We start from the raw sequence: 19,444 nt of genomic DNA, 5'->3' as shown, positions 1-19,444 counted from the left end.
GGAGGGATAGAATATACGAGAATGTATAGATGAGAGACAGGCTATTGTATGGTGAGCACTAAGAGTAGTATTAGGAGAGTTGCAGGTGATGGTAAAGCAGATAGGTTCTGATGTCAAGTATAGTGCAGATGGTAAGAGGACACAGATGGAGTATACTTAGACAGAGTAACCTAGTGCAAGGATAGTTGAAGGTAGTCCCAAGAGCTAACTGTCTATGCAGATGATAGGGAATAGATAGATACAGATAGTCCTGGTAATTGCAGTAGATGACAGTAGGAGATTGGTTAGTAAGGAATCCCCTGTGGGGTACTTATCACTTAGATAGGTTAGTAGTAACAGTGTCCTTTAGAGAGAGGTGATCCCGTAGCGAGATACGGATCAGCAGCGAGGTTCCGGCTTCAGTTCAGCAAAGGGAAATGTCAGCAGCTCCGACTTCACAGGAGAAGGTGCGGTGAACATGTGGTTTGAACGAGCAATGAGTGAGAGAAAGCCGGCGATTGAAATAGCCGCTCATAGCGGCGCTCAGCAATGATGTCATCCGGTCTTAAAGGTGTATGCGTCTCTTGGATAACAAGATGGGACGCAATTTAGTAAGAGAGAAATATGGAACAAGGGTACCAGAGGTACCAGAACATTATACCAATTAGCAAATTTTCCCTCCCCGGTGTCATTTGACTCGTTAAAGTTCTGAGGTGTGAATTGGGAGCAGTTGTGTTAAATGTGGTGTTATCTCTCTCACTCTCTCATATTGGTCACTGGAAGTTCAGCATGGCACCTCATGGCAAAGAACTCTCTGAGGATCTGAAAAAAAGAATTGTTGCTCTACATAAAGATAGCCTAGACTATAAGAAGATTGCCAAGACCCTGAAACTGAGCCGCAGCATGATGGCCAAGACCATGGTCGACCAAAGAAGTTGAGTGCATGTGCTCAGCGTCATATACAGAGATTGTCTTTGGAAAATAGACGTATGAGTGCTGCCAGCATTGCTGCAGAGGTTGAACGGGTGGGGGAGTCAGCATGTCAGTGTTTAGACCATACGCCGCACACTGCATCAAATTGGTTTGCATGGCTGTCATCCTAGAAGGAAGCCTCTTCTAAAGATGATGCACAAGAAAGCCTGCAAACAGTTTGCTGAAGACAAGCAGACTAAGGACATGGATTACTGGAACCATGTCCTGTGGTCTGATGAGACCAAGATAAACGACTGCCTTGCTAAAGAAGCTGAGGGTAAAAGTGATGGACTGGCCAAGCATGTCTCCAGACCGAAACTCTATTGTGCATCTGTGGGGCATCCTCAAACGGAAGGTGTAGGAGCGCAAGGTCTCTAACATCCACCAGCTCCATGATGTTTTCATGCAGGATTGGAAGAGGGCTCCAGTGGCAACCTGTGAAGCTCTGCTGAACTCCATGCCCAAGAGGGTTAAGGCAGTGCTGAAAAATAATGGTTGCCACACAAAATATTGACACTTTGGGCCCAATTTGGACATTGTCATCTAGGGGTGTACTCACTTTTATTGCCAGCGGTTTAGACATTAATGGCTGTGTGTTGAGCTAATTTGAGGGGACAGCAAATTTACACTGTTATACAAGCTGCACGCTCACTACTTTACATTGTAGCAAAGTGTAATTTCTTTAGTGTTGTCACATGAAAAGATATACTAAAATATTTACAAAAATGTGAGGGGTGTACTCACTTTTGTGAGATACTGTAGTTCAGACGTGGCTCACAGCAGGGGCCCGGTGCATCCCTCTTCTCCATTTTTGCCTGAATTCGGACCTGAAACGGAGCTGAAGACGAACAGAACCCCTGTGCAATCCGCTCCGCGGCCGCCCCAGAGATGTTTAAACCGGCTCCATTAAGAGCTGGGCACACTCTCTGGTGATGCGAATTGGATGCGGGGAAAACAGCATCCAATTCCCACTAGTGGTATCCCAGCCTTATTGTTTGCGTATTTTATGTGTTGCCCAGAACAACTCCTCTTCTTCCAATGTGGCCCAGGTAGATTGGGTTGGAATTTGGTTATGTTAAAATCCCAGGACAGTCCTATGAAATCCAGGATGGCCCGGTGAAATCTGTTACAGTTTGAGGAGGTATGATTATTGTGATATCTAGGGATCCAGTGGGAGTTCTACTTGTACATAGTAAAATTGTACTATTGGCACGTACTGTATTGTTTTATGAACATATGTAGCATCCTACATTTGACGTAGGGATACGTCGGCAAACTTTACGGTAGTATACCGGGATGATGCCTCTAGCTAGAGGCACCATCCCGGTACCGTGGTTTAGAGCCAATGGTCGGCTTTCCGTCGGTAATGACTGATGCGGCTCGGGAGCCGCTCGATCGTTACCCGGGTGAGCGGGAGGGGACATCCCCCCCCTCCCGCCGCCTTCCGTGATTTTGCTCGGGGGTCCCTGTCCCACCGGGAGCCCCGAGCACCCAGCCAGCACGTCCGCCGGCTGGATGGAGTCTCGATCAAAGCCGGAAACGGCTTCGATCGGGTCTCCGATGACGTAACCCGGAGGCGGCGTCCATGACGTCACTTCCGGGTTACTGTGCTGCAAAAGGCGGCAAATTTAAAAAATGGCTGTATGCAAAAACGCAGTTTTCGGCGTTTTGCATACATGGAAGTGTAGTGAAGGGGTCTAGGGTCTTTTAGACCCTCGATCCCTCCATAAAGAGTACCTGTCACTGCATATTGGTGTCACGAGGGAGGTTTACATTGCTTATGAAAGCAATAAAAGTGATCAGATTTTTTATTTATTAAAAAAAATAAAATTTTAGCCGCCCCCGTCACCGTTAGCTCGTGCACAAAAAAAAACGTATACGGAAGTCGAGCCACGAATGAAATCGCTGTTCAAATCACACATGTGAGGTATCACCGTGATCGCCAGAGCGTGGGCAATAATTAAAAAAAAAGAACTACACTCTAACTCTAAACTGGTAACCGTTAAAAACATTTAAAGCGTCGCCTATTGAGATCTCTATTGACCGTAGTTTGTCGCCATCCCACAGGGGGGCACAATTTTAAACCGTAACATGCTGGGTATCTATTTACTCGGGATGACATCATCTTTCACAATATACAAAAAAAATGGGCTAACTTTACTGTTTAGTATTTTTTAAATGCAGTGAAATGTGATTTTTCAAAATTTTTCCAAAAAAATGAGTTTTAAAGACCGCTGCGCAAATACCGCGTGACAAAAAATATTGCAATGACCGCCATTTTATTCTCCAGAGTCTTTGCTAAAAAATATATATATATAATGTTTGGGGGTTCTAAGTAGTTTTCTAGGAAAAAATACTGGTTTTAACTTGTAAACAAAAAGTGTCCGAAATAGGGCTGGGGCTTAGGTGGTTAAAGAAGGGTAACTATGATCAGTGATCAAGTGTGTAGTTACCATGTCATTTGCCAGCAGACTAATAGGACTATACTGTATTATGATCGTATTTATCTTTCAACTGGTAGTTTAGGTGTGGTGTCCTCTATCTGTGTTGGATTCATAGTAACAACTGTAATTACAGATCTTAAAGAGGAAGTAAACCCAATGTGTTTTTTTTTTCCCCCCTGAAAAGCAAATGCATAATTTGCTAGTATGCTTCGCATAATAGCACATTATGAGACAATTACCTCCAAACTAAGCCCTCGTTTTCCCTGCTGGATGCCGCATCCATTTTCAGCCGTCTTCCTTCCTGGTCTGCTGACTCCGGGCTATGCTACTGGCCGGGAGCCGCATGGCGATAAAAAATTAAAAACGCGGGTATACAAGCACTTTCGTGCTTAATGCTTGTACACTGACAATGTCCTTGCCATCACTGTCTCATGTTAACATTTACACAGCAGCAGGATATTCTAGCATGCTGAAATATTTCTGCAAATACCTCCACCTAATTTAATCGCAGAACTATTTCCTTTTCCCAAACTGGTGCGATCCCTTTCCACTCCTGAATTTTCACATTGGTCCTTACCAAAATAATGCTGTGTGATTAGTGCTACGATGTAATTAAATTCCCTTATTTATATTCAGGGCTTTTTTTCTTAGAGAATAGGTGCAGGTAATCCCCCCCCCCTCTCCTCTAAATCGCGCTTCGTTTCCTCCCTGTACCTACCTACGAGCACTGTCCCTTGTCCCACCTCCCAGTGTGGCCCCTGTTTTTATCAGTGTAGAGGTGTTGGTGATACATTTTTATTTAATTCTTTATTTATACGTTTTTACCATAGTGACAGAAATTACATAGCACTTAAAGTGGAGTTCCGGCCTATTTTGCAACTTTAGTGATTCCTGGACTGCTCGCTATGCTGATCAACGATTGAGCATTTTAAATTTTTTTCGGGGGTCCCTTACCTTATTTTCAGGGCATTTTTTATTGTACTTCCTCCTTCTCCCCCCTCTGTGGCCACGGCCACCGACATCACTTCCGCCTTTGCATTGCATCCTGGGAGCTGTTTGTCATCACTCCCAGGAGGCTGGAATCAGGAAGAACTCCCAGAACACTCCCTGGAATCAGGAAGAAGGACACAGCAGATTACACTGCGGCTTCAGATGCCCACATCCAAGATGGCCACGCCCAGACAGCGTTTTTAAAAGTAAAATTTTGACTAAAATCCTATACTGTACACCTTGTAAGTATGAGAATAGCGGTTCTGTAAAGGGCGATGGATTACCATATTTTCCGGCGTATAAGACGACTGGGCGTATAAGACAGCACCCCTAATTTTCAAGTTAAAACATAGGTTTTGGGCTATACTCGCCGTATAAGACTACCCCCCTTCCGCAGCAAGGCAACACCATTGAAAAACATCAGATTTCTCATAGATCTCCTAGGTACCCCAAGTACTGTAATACATGTAATCTCTCATAATATCTCCAAGGTACCCTAAGTATAAGTATTACCAGTAGATGTAATCCCAAGACGCTGGCTGTGCGGGAATCCTGTACCGCTATACAGTATGTACCGTAGCTTCGGCTACATACAGTATACCGCGCTGAGCCAATCACAGTGAGCGATGTATTCTATTATTGAATGCAAAGCCTGCTCGGATTGGCAGAGTCAGAGAGGCGGGCTGATGATACTCCGCCAATCCGAGCAGGCTTTGCATTCAATAATAGAATACATCGCTCTCCCCTATTGGCTCAGCACGGTACACTGTATGTAGCCGAAGCTACGGTACATGCGGTATACCGGTACAGGATTCCCACACAGCCAGCGTCTTGAGAGATTACATCTACGGGTAATACTTATACTTAGGTTACCTTGGAGATATTATACTCGGCGTATAAGACGACCCCCCATTTTTGGGGGATTTTTTTGAGGTTCAAAAGTAGTCTTATATGCCAGAAAATACAGTAGTATTATAGGGGTATTTATAGTGAAAAAAGGTATTTGAGGCCGGAACTCCGCTTTAACTTCCAACATGGGTACAATCAGTTACAAACAGGTATTGGTGCAAACCATATTGTAAAATTCTACCCCTCTACCACACTTCAGTACTCTGGAGGGAGGTGAATAAAAGGGCAGAAGGGCAGTTCTAGAGAACAATTAAATACTGCAAATAATCAGGTGACAGATGAAATTTGCTAAATTAATTTTTTAAGTGAATCTCATTGGTTGTCAAAAAAAAAAACAGCACTTACAATATACACCGGGGAGGTATTACTCATTAGTACCATGTGACTGGTAAAATATTACTGCTTGCTAAGCAGCCCATGTAATGAGTGCACTGTGCTCCTGTTTTCCCTGCTATGTCAGCACTTAGGACGCAACATTCCATCTGTCCCTTGCAATACCTGCCAATTCCTAGACACATGGCAACATGATGCCATCTCTTCCCCATACAGCACTACTGATAGCATTCTGCAGGAAGACTGAATAATAAGCTTTGTTCAAACTCTTTAATTCCAATTTCCTTGATTCATGCATATTTTAACCAGCAGTTACAACAAAGGGATATTTTTTCTCTCTAACTTGGTTATAAATTGTTGAAGGTGACATAACTAGGCCATTGTGCAGCCATTCCCCAAGACACAGCCAGCCGTAGTACTTTCCTCTGTATGTTCCCTTTCGACCTGTGTCAGCTCATTTTAACAAAACTATCGTGTTTTTACTGCTGTTTATTGATTTTTTTTAGCTCTTCTCTTTGCTGAAAATTCCCATGTAGCATCCACACTTTGTATTAAAAACTAGTATCATCATAGTCATCTGTTGGCGGTGTTAGTAAAGGCAATGAAAGTCGAAACAGCTCTATTTGTACAAATTGTGAGAATTTATGTTCCCTGGCTGAGGAAGATGAGTCTGCCCGTCACTTTTTGTTTTTCTAGCTAGACATCTTAAGATGGATGAAAAATGGAATGCTCAGTTCATGTAGAGGTGAACTAAAGATGAGATGTAATTTATGTATGGTGCATGAACTCTGCAATTTTATTCATCTCCAAGGACAAGGAGTTCGAGCTCTGTTATAGGTATAACTGCACCAAAGGTGTAATTACACATTTAAAGTACACTCCCGTCAAAATAGAAAAATAAACCCTGAAGTGCATTTTTTATGCAGGTTATGCTGTAGTGTACCAATCAACCCCTGTTAAGATTGTTAGTAATCCTTCAACCCACTTTCTGTGAGCCCAAAGCATTGAGGCCTGTTCTGCAAATTTTATAGATAGGGAATTCCTATCCTCATATTGATTAGTGGTTTCAAATAATAATTACTATTGCAGTAGGGAACAGACACAAAACGATACACTCAGCATCTTTGCAAAATAACCAGGGCCGGCCCTACCATGGGTCCCACTGGGTCCATTAGACCCAGACGGAAATTAGAGAGGGGCAGCAAATTGACTACCAAGATTTTTTTTCCTGCAGCTTTGTGTGTCATCAGTTCGCGGCGCATTACGGGTGCCATTTCCCCATCTCATACTGCCCCCCGTAGTGCAAATTGATGAGTATGAGGAGGCGGAGCGTCTCCTCCGGGGAACGTCCCTCACGTGATCATGGTGTGCACAATGATGTCAGACATCAGCGCACTCCATCTTATGCAGGGCAGGCTGGATCGTCTAGGGCGGTGGGTGCGGCAGACACAGGAGTGATAGGAGGACTGAGAACAGACAGTGGGTGTTTGGTGGACCGGTCCGGTGGTGAGATATTGAAGAAGATAACAGTATATATAATATTATTATAATATAAAATAATGGATGGGGGGCCTTTTGGTGGGCATGATTTTTTTTGGGGGGGCAGCATTTTATTCTTGTACCCGGGCAGCATTTTATTCTTGGACCCAAGCAGCATAATGCCTTGGGCCAGCCCTGAAAATAACTTTTCTGTTTTATTTGACACGATTGAAGTTTTTTATACACATGATTATGTAGGTATCACATTAATATGACGTCAGCCGTGACTGACGAAACGTACGTTGGGAACGTGAGACCATACATTTCCGGGTCTGAAGTCTGAGGAGCGCAGGCGTGGAGCGGCGTCTCCTATTCCCAGCCACCGATTCTAATTTCCAAGGCTTTTATCTACACTGCTTGTAGTAAGTGCAATATATCTTAAATAAATGCTTTCCTATTGAGAAATACTGCACCATGAGAGCGTGTTTATTAGCTTCCCATTAATGGCTTGGCTCCTGAATGTGGCATCGTTCTGGCTGTTGTACTTATACCTATGAGAAAATGGGATGCACAAGACTCTAATGTGGATCACACAGCGTGTTTGACCCCCTGTAATTAAGGGGTCCAGTGGCTCTGGTAAGCGGTACCTATACATCTCACTGGGTGATCGTGTGGAGGTGAAGGCTTTTTCTAAAGGAATCACTCCTATCAAGTCTGTGTTTCCATTTTTTTGGCTGTTTGGTTGACCCAATTGTTTGGACACTAGAGACTTTTCTAATTATTATTTGCACGATTGATTTTGATTTAATTAAGAATTCACTGTGATTTATATTTATATATTTGTTGAGCGCTACAAATTTATTCCAATTGTACTTTTATGGTAACAAGGGGCGTACCATAGGCAGGTTAATTCTACTCAGGACTCGAAAGAATGCAAACATGTAATGAAAACATTATTACTGCAGTAGGGAGCAGACACAAAAAGATACACTCCGCATCTTTCCAAAATAACTGTTCTGTTTTATTTGATGCAATTGAACTTTTTTATACACATGATTATGTAGGTATCACATTAATATTACATTTGTACTTGTATGGTAACAAGGGTTACTAAGTAAAATAAAATCTCACATTTTGGGTTGTCCCCATAAAAGTCATTATGAAATCTTCCAATGGGGACACTGATTCTGGTGACCTGGGGGTCCCCAAGGAATTCCCTTACTTTGCAGGGATTTCCTCTCACCTCCTGTTTGGCTATGGGACAGGAATTAAAGGAAAATCTCTGCAATGGGACAGAGATGGCGAAAGAAAATCTGACAGGGGTTATAAACCATCACTTACTCTATCAAAAATTAAAATTAAAGTTTTGCCTATAATTCTATTTTAATTCTTTGTGGCATGGATTCAATAGGGTGTTGGAAACATTCCTTAGAGATTTTGGTCCATATTGAAATGATAGCAGATTTGTCAGCTGCACATCCATGATGCAAGTCTCTTATTCCAACACATCCAAATGGTGCTCTATTGGATTGAGATCTGGTAACTGTGAAGGCCATTGGAGTACAGTGATGTCATGTTCAAAAAACCAGTGGTGAGATGATTTGAGCTTTGTGACATGGTGCATTATCCTGCTGGAAGGAGCCATCAGAAGATGGGTACACTGTAGTCATAAAGGGATGGACATGGTCAGCAACAATACTCAGGTAGGCCGTAGCATTTAAACAATGCTCAATTGGTACTAAGGGGCCCAAAGTGTGCCAAGAAAATATCCACCACACCATTACACCACCACCAGCCTGAACCGTTGACACAAGTCAGGATGGATCCATGCTTTCATGCTGTTTACACCAAATTCTGACCCTACTTATACCTGGCAATGTTTTTCCAATCTTCTATTGTCCAATTTTGGCGAATCTGTGCAAATTGTAGCCTTAGTTTTCTGTTTTTAGCTGACAGGAGTGGCAACTGGTGTGGTCTTCTGCTTTTGAAGCCCATCTGCTTCAAGGTTCAATGTGTTGTGCATTCACATATAGTATTCTGCATACCTTGGTTGCAACGAGTGTTTTTTTGAGTTACTGTTGCCTTTCTATCATCTCAAACCAGTCTGCCCATTCACCTCTGACCTCTGACATCAACAAGGCATTTCCGTCCACACAACTGCTCCTCCTTGGATATTTTATCTTTTTCAGACCATTCACTGTAAACCCTAGAGATGGTTGTGCATGAAAATCCCAGTAGATCAGCAGTTTTTGAAATACTCAGACCAGCCCTTCTGGCACCAACAACCATGCCACATTCAAAGTCACCTAAATCTCCTTTCTTCCCCATTCTGATACTTGGTTTAATCTTCACCAAGTCACCTTCACCATGTCTAGATGAATAAATGCATTGTGATTGGCTGATTAGCAATTTGTGTTACCAAGCAATTGAACAGGTGTACCTAATAAAGTGGCCGATGAATGTATATATACAGAGAGAGAGAGAGAGAGAGAGAGACAGTGTATGTATGTATATATATATATATATATACACACACATACAGTATCTCACAGAAGTAAGTACACCCCTCACATTTTTGTAAATATTTTATATCTTTTCATGTGACAACACTGAAGAAATGCAACTTTGCTACAATGTAAAGTAGTGAGTGTACAGCTTGTATAACAGTGTAAATTTGCTATGTAATAAATTAAATTAAAACCCGCGCTAAATTTGTAAATTTGCTGTTTCCTCAAAATAACTCAACACACAGCCATTAATGTCTAAACCACTGGCAACAAAAGTTAGTAAAATTAAAGGGACAGTGTAAAAAATTGTTTCTATTGGTGGGCTTTAGTACATCCCTTGAGTAAAACCTATCCAACACTTGCCAATTTCCACGTATTACCCTTACTCTTGGAAATAAGGGAATAAAAAAAGTTGATTACTAACTGCAAATGTCATCTAACTGCAATTTTATGAGGCAAAAAAAAAAAAAAAAACACAAGTCAAATACAGCTTTTACTTTAAATCTGAACTCTAAGCAGAAATATTATGTTGTTAGTGCAAAGTTAATTTCTTACCTTTCTTACCTTATGTCAGTTTATTATTTTTCTCTGCAGGTGTTCACTCACTTACAAATCCCCATTTGCATCAATCAGAATAGGGTTCTCCAAAAAAAATTAAAGGGACAATGTAAAAATAAAAGTAAAATAAATAATAATAATAATACATTTTTAAGGTTCCACCCTCCCCTCCTGCTTGCACGCAGAAGCAAACGCATATGTAGGTCATACCCGCATATGTGAACAATGTACTGTGAGGTATCGCCACGCACGTCAGAGCAAGAGCAAGAGCAATATTTCTAGCACTAGACCTCCTCTGTAACTCAAAACTGGTAACCTGTAAAAAATTTTAAAACGTCGCCTATGGAGATTTTTAAGTACTGTAGTTTGGCGCCATTTCACAAACATGCACAATTTTAAAGCTTGACATGTTGGGTATCTTTTTACTTGGTGTAATATCTTTTATACATTACAAAAAAAAGTGTGTTTTATATTGTGATTTTTTGCATTATAATTCATTAAAGTGTATTTTTTACAAATAAATTGCGTTTGAAAAATGACTGCGCAAATAACGTATGACATAAAAAATTGCAACAATTGCCAATTTATTCTCTGCTAAAATAGATATATAATGTTTGGGGGCTCTGAGTAATTTTCTAGCAAAATACTGATTCTTACTGAAAGGAATGTCAGAATTGGCCTAGGTGGGAACTGGTTATCAAGACCGGTGGTGGCTGTGCCTGCTGATCCTCCTGGCCACTGGTCTTTTAAAATCCCCTGTGTAGAACTATTTTCAGTGAGCGGGAGTCTCAGACTCCCGGTTTGACCTGCCAACTGTTACTGTAATGTTTGATTGACAGAAGGTAATGTTTGATAGGCAGTAACTGTCAAGTTTTAGTTCAGTCCCACCACATCCACTCCTATTCACAAATACAGGTCCAATTGCAGTTCCCATTATTTCTACTGGTAGTAGTATATAATAGTATAATATATATAATAGTATAATATCTAAGTGCACAAATCCAAATATAGAGAAAAATATGCACATTGATCTGTCATTTTATATAGACACACTAGTAGACAAAGACTTGACTTAAAGCTGAACTCCATGTATAATCTAAATGAAATGCTTGCCTTAGATCAATGTAAATATACATATTTCATACCAGAGGGTTTGCTGGGGAAGCTGGAAATCACTGCAGTAGTTGGCACTACTATAGAGATTGCCATGAACTTTCGGGTCCTCTGAATGAGGGTCCAATGAATGCAAGGCGTCATAGGTGGTGCCGGATGAGCCTTGGCACACCCTAATCACAATGTGCGACACCGATTTCCCCTTCTTCCCTCCTCTCCTCTTAGGAGAGGGGAAGGGGCTGGTAAATATTTCAATAACCGGTCTTTCTTTTCTGAATGAACACAGTAAGTGATCTGTACCGATCGGCCCAGTCTTCATTAACCAACGCGGTGTAAACTATGTTTACTGCAGGCTGCAGAGGAAAAAATTAGGGAATCTCTGTCCTCAGTTTCTTTCTCTGTCTCAAAAGTGAGACATCAGGGGTCTGGTTTAGACCCGTGATATTTTACCAAAACTCCATAACAGGGCTCCTAAAAAAATTGTAAAAAATATTATTGTAAAAAATCATTTAAAAATAATAAAAAATATAAATATAAAGACGCAGTCCACTGCCCTACTGACACCAATCGGTGCTCTACTGACACCGTCCACTGCTTTGCTGATATACACGTATGTGTGTTTTTGCTCTGGGGTGCACACCCTAATGCAATAGGCAGCCTATTGCATTAGGGTGTGCACATTAGAGCATAAACATACATGCGCAGCACACCAATGCAAGGCATTCTATGACAAGACGAGGTCAAGATTTTGACTTCACTGCCCCTCTTCCCCACCTCACTGAACAAGTGCCCCTTTGTGGTCAGTGTGCAATGGGCAGCTGCTTTGCACAGGACCCGGAAGATTGCAGAGATCACTGTAATAGCATTGACTACTTCAGTCAACTTTCCCAACGGCCACTAAGGTATGAGATATGCATACTTCCATAGGGCCATGCTGGACCAAGCAGAGCTCAGCAACGGTATCCATGATGAGAACTGCAGAGAAATGCTGCTGAAGTTAGTGGCAGAGGATGGAGATAAAGAAACGGCAGTAGGAAATCTAAGGAATCTGAACCTTCTGGAACTGTCAACTTAGGATTCAAGCAGAATTAACCCAACAATTTAACGGTTTCCCAAAACACATTCCATGATTGACATGCTGTGAATGATAACTGTCACATTTGCTTATGTTCTCAACCGAACTGTCAAACCATTAAAGCGGTAGTATCCCGCTTTTTGACACTTTTACCTACAGGTAAGCCTATAATATGGCTTACCTGTAGGTACAAATAATATCTCCTAAACCGGCACGGTTTAGGAGATATTTACAGTGTAGGCAGCCGCTCGCGCGAGCGGCGCATGCGCTCTGAAGGTCCGGGGGACCTTCAATTAAGTTGCCGGGAGCTTGCCGGAAAAATCACTCCCGCGCGGCTCCGGCCAATCATCGCGCCGGAGCCGTCTCTTCCCGCCAATCAGCGCGCCGGAGCCGCCGAACCCGGAAGAGACGACGAGGGACCATGGCAGCGCCCGCAGGGATGTCCGGGGGTCCGTGTCGGGGCTTCGTTTTAAGGTAAGTTACACATAATGGGCTAGTATGCGATGCATACTAGCTCATTATGCCTTTGTCTTGCAGGTTTTTTTTTTTTTATTTTTTTTTTTTATAGAGTTTACAACCGCTTTAAATAGCTGTGTCATAATAATAACACGTGCAGCACAATGGCAACTGCAGATCAAGCAGAGGCCAAGGTGGGTGCTTCCTAGGCTGTAAAGGATAGGAGGGTTTAGTTCCACTTTATTAGCAGAGCTGATAAGTTCGACAATACATTATAGTTTGATTAAAGGGATTGTAAAGTCTCAAAATGTTTCACCCTAATGCATTCTATGCATTAAGGTGAAAGACATTCTTTGCTGCAACGTCCCCCCAGACCCCACCCCCCTCTTTCTTACCTGGGCTCGTTCCAGCGCCGTGCACGAGCCCAGCGCCTCCAGCCTCTGGCTCTCATCTCATTGGACAGATTGATAGCAGCAGGAGCCATTGGTTTCCACTGCTCTCAATCAAACCCAGTGACACAGGAGCAGGGGGGGGGGGGCAGGGCCGAGTCCCTCTGTCTGTGTCAATGGACACAGCAGCAGGATTCGGAAGTGAGCCCACACAGGTGCCCCCAAGAAAAGCAGCTTTCTGTGGGGGAACCTGATGAAGGGGGGAGCCAGAACCCCGCCAGGGCACCCAAGAAGAAAAGGATCGGGGCTGCTCTGTGCAAAACCCTTGCACAGAGCAGTTAAGTATAAAGTTTTTTTATTTTTATTTAAAAAAAATCTGAACCTTTAGGCAGAGTGATGAACTGTATGCTATTTTCCTTTCACCATGGCAATGGTGAAACTTGAATTTGAGAATCATGTCAGTGTCATGAATAACGTAAGACAAGTTAGAAATGATTGGATTGCAGGGGATGGCTGCGCATTCTATGCTTTTCCGTAAAAAACATAATTGCATTTCTTAAAAATCCATTATCACACTATTCATAATGAGGACATTGCATCTTAAAGGGGCTATCCAGAAATGTGACAAAATCTTGATCCAAATTATTCCTCTTGCAATGGAAAATATGCATACCTCCACTGCATGCATGCCAGCATTTGTCGCACTGCAGCTGAGGAGGCTTCAAGAATGATAGTATTTTACGTGGAAAATGCATTTCTTAGAAGTACCTTTATTTCAGCTCTGATGACTTTTATTACATGGATATTGCTAGCAGGACATATATAGAGCAATCCAGGAATTTAGGACACGCTTGGCTCTTTTAAATGTGTTTCCTCTGTTTACTTACCTGTTATAACATTTTTAAATTCTTTGTGTTTTCCAGAAGATGGACGGAAACTTAAAGGTGCTATTCAGCGAAGTACAGAGACTGGGCTTGCTGTAGAGATGCCCAGTCGGACGGTACGTCAAGCAAGCCACGAGTCTATAGAAGATAGTATGAACAGCTATGGATCTGAAGGAAAGTAAGTTATTAAGTCATCTATCTTTTTGTTCTATCAGTTAAGTGTTAATTTATGGCGTTCCTGCTTTAGAGTATATTTTAAAGTATGAGAGCACTTTGTAAAAATACACTATATTGTCAAATGTATTGGGACGTCTGCCTTTACACACACATGAACTTTAATGGCATTCAAGTCTCAGTCTGTGGGGTTCAATATTGAGTCGGCCCACCCTTTGCAGCTATAACAGCTTCAACTCTTCTGGGAAGGCTGTCCACAAGAGTGTGTCTATGGCAGTGATGGCAAACCTTGGCGCCCCAGATGTTTTGGAACTACATTTCCCATGATGCTCATGCACTCTGCAGTGTAGCTGAACGTCATGGGAAATGTAGTTCCAAAACATATGGGTTACCAAGGTTTGCCATCACTGGTCTATGGGAATGTTTGACCATTCTTCCATAAGCGCATTTGTGAGGTCAGCCACTGATGTTAGACGAGGAGGCCTGGCTCGCAGTCTCCACTCTAATTCATCCCAAAGGTTTTCTATCGGGTTGAGGTCAGGACTGTACAGGCTAGTCAAGTTCATCCACCGCAAACTCGCTCATTCATGTCTTTATGGACCTTGCTTTGTGCTCTGGTCCAAATCATTTGCCGGAGGGAGGATTATGGTGTAGGGTTGTTTTTCTTCTGGGGTTGGGATTGGCCCCTTAGTTCCAGTGAAAGGAACTCTTAAGGCGTAAGCATAACAAGACATTTTGGACAATTTCATGCTCCCAACATTGTAGGAAAAGCTTGGGGCTGGCCCTTTCCTGTTCCAACATGACTGCACACCAGTGCATAAAGCAAGGTCCATAAAGACATGGATGAGCGAGTTTGGGGTGGAGGAACTTGACTGGCCTGCACAGAGTCCTGACCTCAACCTGATGGAACACCTTTGGGATGAATTAGTGCAGAGACTGTGTGCCAGGCCTTCTTGTCCAACAACTTCTGGAAGAATGGTCAAACATTCCCACAGACACACTCCTAAACCTTGTGGACAGCCTTCCCAGAAGAGTGGAAGTTGTTATAGTTGAAAAGGTTGGGCCAACTCATTTTTGAACCCTACAGACTAAGACTTGGATGGCAATAAAGTTCTTGTTCGTTTAAAGGCAGACGTCCAAATACATTTGACAATATAGTGTATTTTCAGTGTGACATATTGGGTAAGTAGATCTTTTTTTGCATGTCTGCTTTACCTAAACAAGCAATTAACTCTTGCAGTTTATGCAAAGCCCTACTGCAGGAGATCATTTTTAAGTTTCCTAGAGCTGGGCTTTAAAGCGGAGTTCCACCCATTTTTGTGTTTATTAAAAGTCAGCAGCTACACATAAACACACAATCACCTGTCCCACGATCCAGTGATGGGGCCTCCGGAGCCTAAATTCTCTCCCTCTTCTCCCTGTGGCACCGGCTAGTGTGGGCACCTGGCTGTGACAGCTTGCAGCTTCACAGCTGGGTGTGCACTGCGCATGCACGAGTCACGCAGAGTGTCCTGAGCAGACGGGCAATCTTCTGGGACCTGTGACATGTCCCAGAAGATTGCAGGGAGGGAGGGGGAGAGGGGAGCTTCTGCCCGAGTCACCTAGGCGGCCCAAGCGGAAGTCGGGGCGGGGACCTGTCAAATCTTGGTACCCGCTCCCCCCCCCCCCCCCCAAAGAAAATGACATGTCAAATGTGGCATGTCAGGGGGTAGGAGGCCTTAAAGCAGAAGTTCCACTTTTGGGGGGAACTCCGCTTTAAGTACTTTTAGGTCACACACCTGGGAGCATTGAAGCCAAACAAACAACATAAAAGCCAGAGAACTAGCATGCTGTAATGGATTTAAAGTGGATTTCCACCCATTTTTAATAACTTGGATTAAATAGATGTATGTAATCCCCTTTAAAACTACTTTTACCAATGGAAACTTTTTTTTCTTCTTTTTTGCTAGTAAATACCTTATTTTCTTCTTTATTCGTCCTCTCCTCACTTCGGGGTCCGGCCGCCGATCAGAAAAACTCATCCTACAAGCTTTAACCAGACACTGATAGCAGTCATAAGTGAATGCAGGGTCCTGGGGAGTTTAGATATAGTGAATGCAGAGTCCTGGGGAGATCAGATATAGTGAATGCAGGGTCCTGGGGAGACCAGATATAGTGAATGCAGAATCCTGGGGAGATCAGATATAGCGAATGCAGAGTTCTGGGGGGATCAGATATAGTGAATGCAGGGTCCTGGGGAGATCAGATATAGTGAATGCAGGGTCCTGGGGAAACCAGATATAGTGAATGCAGAATCCTAGGGAGATCAGATATAGTGAATGCAGAGTCCTGGGGAGATCAGATATAGTGACTGCAGGGTCCTGGGGAGATCAGATATAGTGACTTCAGGGTCCTGGGGAGATCAGACATAATGAATGCAGAGTCCTGGGGAGATCAGATATAATGAATGCAGAGTCCTGGGGAGATCAGATATAATGAATGCAGAGTCCTGGGGAGATCAGATATAGTGACTGCAGGGTCCTGGGGAGATCAGATATAGTGACTTCAGGGTCCTGGGGAGATCAGACATAGTGAATGCAGAGTCCTGGGGAGATCAGATATAATGAATGCAGAGTCCTGGGGAGATCAGATATAGTGACTGCAGGGTCCTGGGGAAATCAGATATAGTGACTTCAGGGTCCTGGGGAGATCAGACATAGTGAATGCAGAGTCCTGGGGAGATCAGATATAATGAATGCAGAGTCCTGGGGAGATCAGATATAATGAATGCAGAGTCCTGGGGAGACCAGATATAGTGAAAGCAGAATCCTGGGGAGATCAGATATAGTGAATGCAGAATCCTGGGGAGATCAGATATACTGAATGCAAAGTCCTGGGGAGATCAGATATAGTGACTGCAGGGTCTTGGAGAGATCAGACATAGTGACTGCAGAGTCCTGGGGAGATCAGATATAGTGAATACAGAGTCCTGGGGAGATCAGATATAGTGAATGCAGAGTCCTGGGGAGATCAGATATAGTGAATGCAGGGTCCTGGGGAGATCAGACATAGTGAATGCAGAGTCCTGGGGAGATCAGATATAGTGAATGCAGAGTCCTGGGGAGATCAGATATAGTGACTGCAGGGTCCTGGGGAGATCAGATATAGTGACTTCAGGGTCCTGGGGAGATCAGACATAGTGAATGCAGAGTCCTGGGGAGATCAGATATAATGAATGCAGAGTCCTGGGGAGATCAGATATAATGAATGCAGAGTCCTGGGGAGATCAGATATAGTGACTGCAGGGTCCTGGGGAGATCAGATATAGTGAATGCAGGGTCCTGGGGAGATCAGATATAGTGAATGCAGAGTCCAGGGGAGATCAGATATAGTGACTGCAGGGTCCTTGGGAGATCAGATATAGTGAATGCAGAGTCCTGGGGAGATCAGATATAGTGACTGCAGGGTCCTCGGGAGATCAGACATAGTGAATGCAGAATCCTGGGGAGATCAGATAGTGAATGCAGAGTCCTGGGGAGATCAGATATAGTGAATGCAGAGTCCTGGGGAGATCAGATATAGTGAATGCAGGGTCCCAGGGAGATCAGATATAGTGAATCCAGGGTCCTCGGGAGATCAGATATAGTGAATGCAGAGTCCTGGGGAGAGCAGATATAGTGAATGCAGGGTCCTGGGGAGATCAGATATAGTGAATGCAGAGTCCTGGGGAGACCAGATATAGTGAAAGCAGAATCCTGGGGAGATCAGATATAGTGAATGCAGAATCCTGGGGAGATCAGATATACTGAATGCAAAGTCCTGGGGAGATCAGATATAGTGACTGCAGGGTCTTGGAGAGATCAGACATAGTGACTGCAGAGTCCTGGGGAGATCAGATATAGTGAATGCAGAGTCCTGGGGAGATCAGATATAGTGAATGCAGAGTCCTGGGGAGATCAGATATAGTGAATGCAGAGTCCTGGGGAGATCAGATATAGCGAATGCAGGGTCCTCGGGAGATCAGACATAGTGAATGCAGAATCCTGGGGAGATCCGATAGTGAATGCAGAGTCCTGGGGAGATCAGACATAGTGACTGCAGAGTCCTGGGGAGATCAGATATAGTGAATGCAGAGTCCAGGGGAGATCAGATATAGTGACTGCAGGGTCCTTGGGAGATCAGATATAGTGAATGCAGAGTCCTGGGGAAATCAGATATAGTGACTGCAGGGTCCTCGGGAGATCAGACATAGTGAATGCAGAATCCTGGGGAGATCAGATAGTGAATGCAGAGTCCTGGGGAGATCAGATATAGTGAATGCAGAGTCCTGGGGAGATCAGATATAGTGAATGCAGGGTCCCAGGGAGATCAGATATAGTGAATCCAGGGTCCTCGGGAGATCAGATATAGTGAATGCAGAGTCCTGGGGAGAGCAGATATAGTGAAAGCAGAATCCTGGGGAGATCAGATATACTGAATGCAAAGTCCTGGGGAGATCAGATATAGTGACTGCAGGGTCTTGGAGAGATCAGACATAGTGACTGCAGAGTCCTGGGGAGATCAGATATAGTGAATGCAGAGTCCTGGGGAGATCAGATATAGTGAATGCAGAGTCCTGGGGAGATCAGATATAGTGAATGCAGAGTCCTGGGGAGATCAGATATAGCGAATGCAGGGTCCTCGGGAGATCAGACATAGTGAATGCAGAATCCTGGGGAGATCCGATAGTGAATGCAGAGTCCTGGGGAGATCAGACATAGTGACTGCAGAGTCCTGGGGAGATCAGATATAGTGAATGCAGAGTCCAGGGGAGATCAGATATAGTGACTGCAGGGTCCTTGGGAGATCAGATATAGTGAATGCAGAGTCCTGGGGAAATCAGATATAGTGACTGCAGGGTCCTCGGGAGATCAGACATAGTGAATGCAGAATCCTGGGGAGATCAGATAGTGAATGCAGAGTCCTGGGGAGATCAGATATAGTGAATGCAGAGTCCTGGGGAGATCAGATATAGTGAATGCAGGGTCCCAGGGAGATCAGATATAGTGAATCCAGGGTCCTCGGGAGATCAGATATAGTGAATGCAGAGTCCTGGGGAGAGCAGATATAGTGAAAGCAGAATCCTGGGGAGATCAGATATAGTGAATGCAGAATCCTGGGGAGATCAGATATACTGAATGCAAAGTCCTGGGGAGATCAGATA

At 43.6% G+C, this 19,444-nt stretch overlaps 1 protein-coding gene across 2 annotated transcripts in view; it reads left to right on the top strand.

Annotated features, from left to right (window-relative positions):
• RIMS4 (regulating synaptic membrane exocytosis 4) overlaps positions 1 to 19,444 on the top strand; it is a 370,585-nt gene that overhangs the window by 201,275 nt on the left and 149,866 nt on the right. For both annotated transcript variants that reach the window (XM_082271765.1, XM_082271764.1), the window contains exon 2: positions 14,128 to 14,266. In XM_082271765.1, coding sequence (XP_082127891.1) covers positions 14,128 to 14,266 — 139 coding nt within the window. The remainder of the gene's footprint in view (positions 1 to 14,127; positions 14,267 to 19,444) is intronic.

The sequence above is a fragment of the Pelophylax lessonae genome, assembly GCF_965119305.1.
Source record: "Pelophylax lessonae genome assembly, chromosome: 11".
Lineage (NCBI taxonomy): Eukaryota > Metazoa > Chordata > Amphibia > Anura > Ranidae > Pelophylax > Pelophylax lessonae.
This window is presented reverse-complemented; position numbering and strand designations above follow the sequence as displayed.